This window comes from Pinus tabuliformis, chromosome 9 (genome assembly GCF_031772625.1).
Source record: "Pinus tabuliformis cultivar Carrire ecotype Pingquan chromosome 9, CPIR1, whole genome shotgun sequence".
Classification (NCBI taxonomy): Eukaryota; Viridiplantae; Streptophyta; class Pinopsida; order Pinales; family Pinaceae; genus Pinus; species Pinus tabuliformis.
The window spans coordinates 1,395,859,074-1,395,865,073 of NC_142307.1; the positions used below are offsets into that span (position 1 = coordinate 1,395,859,074).

Below are 6,000 nucleotides of genomic sequence, written 5' to 3' on the forward strand. Positions count from 1 at the left end.
TGAAGTGAGTGCCTTAGTGGAAGAATTGAGCCCTAGTGGCTGAAGTGAGTGCCTTAATGTAAGAATTGAGCCCTGGTGGTTGGAGAGCCCTAGTGGCAGTGCAGAGCCTTGGTGGTTGGATTCAAAAGCCTTAATGGCTGGATTCGAAAGCCTTAGTGTCTAAATCGTGAGCCTTAGTGGCAGTGTGGACCCTTGGTGGCTGAGAGCCCTTGTGGTCGAATTGTGAACCTATGTTGAGCCTTGGTGGCTGGTTCGTCAACCTTAGAGGCTGGACAATTGAAGAACCTTGGTAGCTGAAATATGGAGGCTTGGTGGCTGGAGAGAGGCATATTTTTTTCCCTCGTGCAAAGATGGAACAACGCGGAATGGAACCCTAATCTACACGCCAGTCAACACAACAAAAAATCTGGAACAACGTGGAGTTTTTAGAAATTAACGCGATGATCGGCCCCAGCGCAGGCCAAAAGTGCGGCTTTGATACCTCATTGTTGGGTTGGTCTTGGTAAATTGAATTGGTGTTGGTGGATCGTTGAATTATTGGTGGGATACTACATTGGTGAGTTGGTGGATCGTGGTGGATTGTTGGCAGATTGTTGGATCGCCGATGTGTGAGATGGACATTGAGATCGCCTAAAGTTGTCGGTGGAGAGAATATATGCCAGTAGAGCCTGAAGGCCAAGAAATTTCTGTTGGTGCCTCCACGCAGGAGTTGGTAGATCGCTGGAGTGGTCATGTTTTCTATATATCTCTATTCATGGATTGCACGGTAGATCGGTGGTGCAGTGAAATGATGTTGATCGAACGGGTCGGTTGATTGGTGCAGTGAGGCCTTGGTATGTTGAGAACATGGTAGATTGGCGGATTCAACCTTTAGACATGTGAATGTTGGGATTGCCACGCTTGTCCTGTTATAAATGAATTTTTGCACAATTTTAAGTTCGCTCGATCCTCATGTGCCAATAAAGTTTATCAAGAATGTAGAATTCAATCATCACATCATTTTTCAGATCGATGACATGCCTGTCGTCTTTTTTTAAAGCTTTGGTGCAGTTCCCTGAGATTTCGTGGTGTGTGGCATTTTGCATGAGCAGATTTGAGTCTGCTCGACCTGTGAATTGAGGTTGAGATCTCAATTCTACTCTAATTCTACCAATGTCACGTTCATTGAGGCCGAGATCTGATTGAGATCATTTGAAGCTGGGATCGCTCCTTTGGTGAGTTTTGTTTTGGTGTATTAAGATCGCTAAGATCATAGTAATATTGCTACTGTGTGTGTTATTTTCTATAATTGAAAGTGTCTCTATCGATTGCTAGAGATTGTGGATTCTATGGTGGATCCATAGATCGATCATGTCACAATGAATAATCATATGACAGAAGCGTACTTGAATGAGAGCAATAAGATCGATGGGTCGAACTACACAAATTGGAAGTTCAAATGCAGACACTGCTCGAGGGTTCGAGTGCATGGGAAATTGTAAATGGAGATGAAGCAAAGCCAACTACAGCCAGAGGAGGAACAACTGCAACAATCCAAGATTGGGAGAAGAGGGAGAACAAAGCGAAGGTGTTGCTGAAGATGTCAGTGAAGGACATCATCATCCCTCACATCAGAGAGTGCAAGTCTGCCAATGATATTTGGGGGACTCTCAAGGATCTGTATGAGATAAAGAATACAAATCGTCTATTGTTCCTGAAGAGTAAGATTCTCTCCATCAGAATGGAGGAGAATGAATCTGTTGTTGCATTCATCTCTCGAATCAAAGAATTGAGAGATAAGTTGGGTGATATAGGAGAGAAAGTGTCCAACATTGATCTTGTCACGATTACCTTAAATGGTATGACTGATGATTATCAGATGTTCATTATAGGGTTGTCAACGAGGGAGAAATCTCCCACCTTTGAAGAGATGACAAGGATCTTGATGCAAGAAGAAGAGAGGCAGATGAACCTGAAGCCTCGGAATGCAGATCTCGCATTGATGGCGAAGAAAAATCCTTTTAGAGGGAAACTAGGAGCATGACAGAAAGGTGGTGGTACACCCCAAAAAAATACTTTCCAAGGTATATTGTCGACCAGAAATGATTCAAGAACCAAGTGTTTTTACTATGGTAAATCTGGTCACATTGCTAGAAACATACAGAAGAGACATATAGGGCACTTTGTGACAAAGATCAAAATCATGATATCATAATATTTGTGTCTGATTCTGCTCTCTCTACTGAAATTGATGAGGCCGAAACATGGTTTGTGGATTCTGGAGCTTCCACTAACATGACAGGAAATAAGCACTGGTTTGAAAGTTTTAAAGAGACCAACAGTGGTGTTAATAACTACCTTGGTGATGACAGAGCATACCAGATTAAAGGGTATGGAGATATTCCTGTGACATTGTCTGATGGTAATATCAGGCACATCCAGAATGTCATGTACATATTGGGTATTAAAAATAATTTGATCTCTATCTCTATGATTGTAGATCAAAACTTGAAGGTATAATTTTATAAAACCTATTGTGTCATAAAGGATTTGCTAGATCATCATAAACGAGTGGCATCAGGAATACGAGTTGGAGGCCTGTATAAGTTGAATGTTACAAGCGTGCCACATCAAGATTTAACTTCAACAACCATGACAACAAAGAATCTTTGGCATCAAAGATTCAGACACATCAATATTCATGACTTATCGCTGCTACAAAAACAAAGTATGGTTAATGGACTTCCTGTTTTGAAAAATGTACATGTTGATTGTGAAGGATGTGCACTTGGAAAAATGCACAGGGATGAATTTCCCTCAAATGTAACTAGAAGAAAGAGAGATATACTTGAACTTGAGCACATTGATATTTGTGGACCGATGCAAACAAGGTCAATAGGAGGAGCTTATTATTTTTTATTATTTATTGATGATTGGACAAGATATACCTGGGTATATTTTCTCAAAAAGAAAAGTCATGCTTTTGAATATTTTAAAGAATTCAGAAGTATGGTTGAAAACCAGATAGGGTACGTCATCAAAATTCTCCATTCAGATCAAGGGGCAGAATACATGCGTGGAAACTTCATCAAATATTGTAGGGACCATGGAATAATTCAGCAGTTTACAGTACCCCACACTCCACAATAGAACGGGGTTGCAGAGAGCAAGAACATAACTCTGGTCGAGTGTGCACACAACATACTGAAAGGTAAGAACTTATCTAATGGTTTTTGGGCAGAAGCTATTAATACTACAGTTTATTTAAAGAATAGGAGTCGAATGAAGAGCCTTGATATTAAGACTCCATTCGAGGGTTTATATGGTTCTAAGCATACAGTTAGGCATTTAAGATTATTTGTTTCAAAATATTTTGCACATATTCCTAAGCAGAATAGGGAAAAATTAGATGCTAAGGCCATAAAATGCATATTTGTAGGGTATTGTTGTGAGTTTAAAGCATACAAATTGTTTAAGCCATCTACTAACAAGGTATTTGCAAGTAGAGATGTTGTATTCCATGAGTGGGTTGATGAAGGGAACGAAGACAAAGGATATGAAGAGTGGAACATGCCTTTATTGATTGAATATAGTAATGAGGAAATTAAAGAAAACCATGTGCAACAAAAACAAAAAGAAGAATCATGTGATGCAGGTACAGTCAGCAATCCAAGTCCACTAAGGAGTGATCAAGATAGATTTGAGGCAAGCCCGCTACCAAGGAGATCATGTAAGCAAACTCAATTACCAGCAAGGTATAGAGACTATGCTTGATCCAGATTTAAACAGGAATGCAACAAATTAAAAAGGTAACCATATACACAAAAATGCATCGGAAATAATACTTCATTTCATTAATAGAAATACTGAAATATGCTTACAACCAGAAATGGAAATAAACCAGCTAGGGCGATGGTAGCTTATCTTTGAGAAGAGATGTGGCGGCTACATTTCTCTGAAATCTGTTACAATGAGGCTCGAAGGCCTATTTATTGTTGAGAAACAATGGAAAATGCTTCACATCCCAAAACCTAACCCTAGAAGATGAAACGCCAAATTGTGGGCCCCGTTTGTGTAAATTGGTACATCAATTTCCCGGGGGCGTAACTTTGGCATACAATCTCCGTTTGACGCGTTCAATAGCTCGTTAGAAAGATCTATCCGAGTACTACCACTTTGGGCAGGGAAACATTTGTCCATGGACCCATGTGACCGATGTTGCCCCCAGATTTTTGAAAAAAAACGTCATTTAGGGCCTCAAAACGGCTCCGGAAGTTCAGGACCTGAAATAACTGCTAAAAATAGTAAATTGTGCTACAATTAAGGAAAATGAAAAAGATCAAAGAGACAGTTGTGGGGGTCCAGATGGGATAGGTGGGAGGCCACCAACATCCACCTGGATCATTCCTCCCCCCTTAGGAAGCAATGATCCCCATTGCGTTGAGTTCCTCCCTAAGATGAGGACGCTTCTGCTGAGCTGGGTCTCTGGTGAGCTGTTCTGCAATCTCTGATGTGTCCAGTAATGGTGGGAAGCATGGTCGGTGATGGTCCACATTGAACACTCGGTGCAAGCGAAGGAATGGAGGAATGTTGTGCTCCAAAGCATTATTTCCCACAGCCTTGGTAATGGTGTAAGGACCATGTCGGTGTGGTTGGAGCTTCTAATGGGCTCTTGTAAGGTGTTCTTTCTGCAGATGCAACTAGACTTTATTTCCCACCTGAAGCTTTTGTGGTACCCCTGTAGGTGAGGAGAAGTTGTTCACGTGTTCTTTCATGACCGTATCCCTCTGTTGCTATTGCTGCGTGGAGGAACCCTTCGCGAGGGTCATGGATGTAGCAACGATCTTCCGCTTACTTTAGGAGCGAATCAGATAGAAAATGAATTTCCTAGTCTGGGAGATGAGCTTGCTGCCTTTCTTAGTAGTGATCAAAGAGGTGGCAGTAGGTGGGGCTACCTCTGGTATCCTGTATAATGAATTATTCAAAGAAATATTGACAGCACGAGGCCTTGACTCATACACAGCATGTCTCCTCCACAAGTATGGCTGGCCTAATAGTACATCACAAACATCCAGAGGTGTAACATCGCACAATACCTCGTTTGTGAAGGGCTTGATGCTGTAGGGAAGGCGGCACTGCTGGCGAACTTTGAGATCTCGTCCTTCATGAAGCCACCCGATACTGTACGATTGTGGGTGTGGTGTAGTCGGTAGGCCCAACCGCTTCATGACCTCTGTTGAAATGAGGCTATTTTGGCTGCCACTTGGTGGGCTCCAGTATTGTAGCAATAATACTACAACTCCTGGAGCTTCCTTCTCTAATTTTATCAACCCGGTAGTTCGTAACAAACTTGGAAGCGACGGTGCTGTATGCACAAGTACTAGCTCTTGCCGCAGCTGTCACTTGGTCAGCTGGCACAAGTCCGCTAGGGGCTCAAGCCAACTTTTATGAGCTCTTAGAAGAAGCTTTTTAACCGATGAACGAAAGCTAACTCAAAGGAAATTAACCTACTTGCAGAAAGGAACTGAAAGCCAACAAGAAACATAAACCCTAGCAAACCCTAATTCTACCAGCTAGTTCTACTGATGCAAAGGTGGGAATGCAAACTACTGAAGGAGATGCCATTACTTCTATGAAGGTGAGATGCATGTGTCTAGACTACTTTTATCTGAAGAGAACATATTTTTGTATTTTTGTTCAAGTGGTTGGAATTATTATGCATGTGCTTCTAACTGGGTATTTACTGTGCAGGGGGTATATCAAGGGGAGAAATGCTTGGAAGAGGTCAGGAAGGCTCAGAGAGGGTCTAAGGAGTCCCTAACATCCTTTCGGAGAAGTTCACAAAGTTTAGATGCCAAGCAACCGTGTTTATGAGCTTCTACAGGAAGTCTGCAAGGGTTCTACAGGATGTTCAGAATTTCTACAGGAAATTCAGTAATTCTTACAGGATGTCCTATAATCGGATCTTTGGGTGATGGGTGAGTGGAAGAGGCTGCATGGATGGATAGGGAGGTAGGGGAG

At 41.9% G+C, this 6,000-nt stretch overlaps 1 protein-coding gene across 1 annotated transcript; it reads left to right on the plus strand.

The window, feature by feature from the left end:
• Nucleotides 1-1,438: 1,438 nt before the first annotated feature.
• Nucleotides 1,439-2,023, plus strand: LOC149153750 (uncharacterized). The gene has a single exon (XM_089443910.1). The coding sequence runs from the start codon at nucleotides 1,439-1,441 to the stop codon at nucleotides 2,021-2,023; it is 585 nt and encodes a 194-aa protein (XP_089300036.1).
• The last annotated feature ends 3,977 nt before the right edge of the window (nucleotides 2,024-6,000 follow it).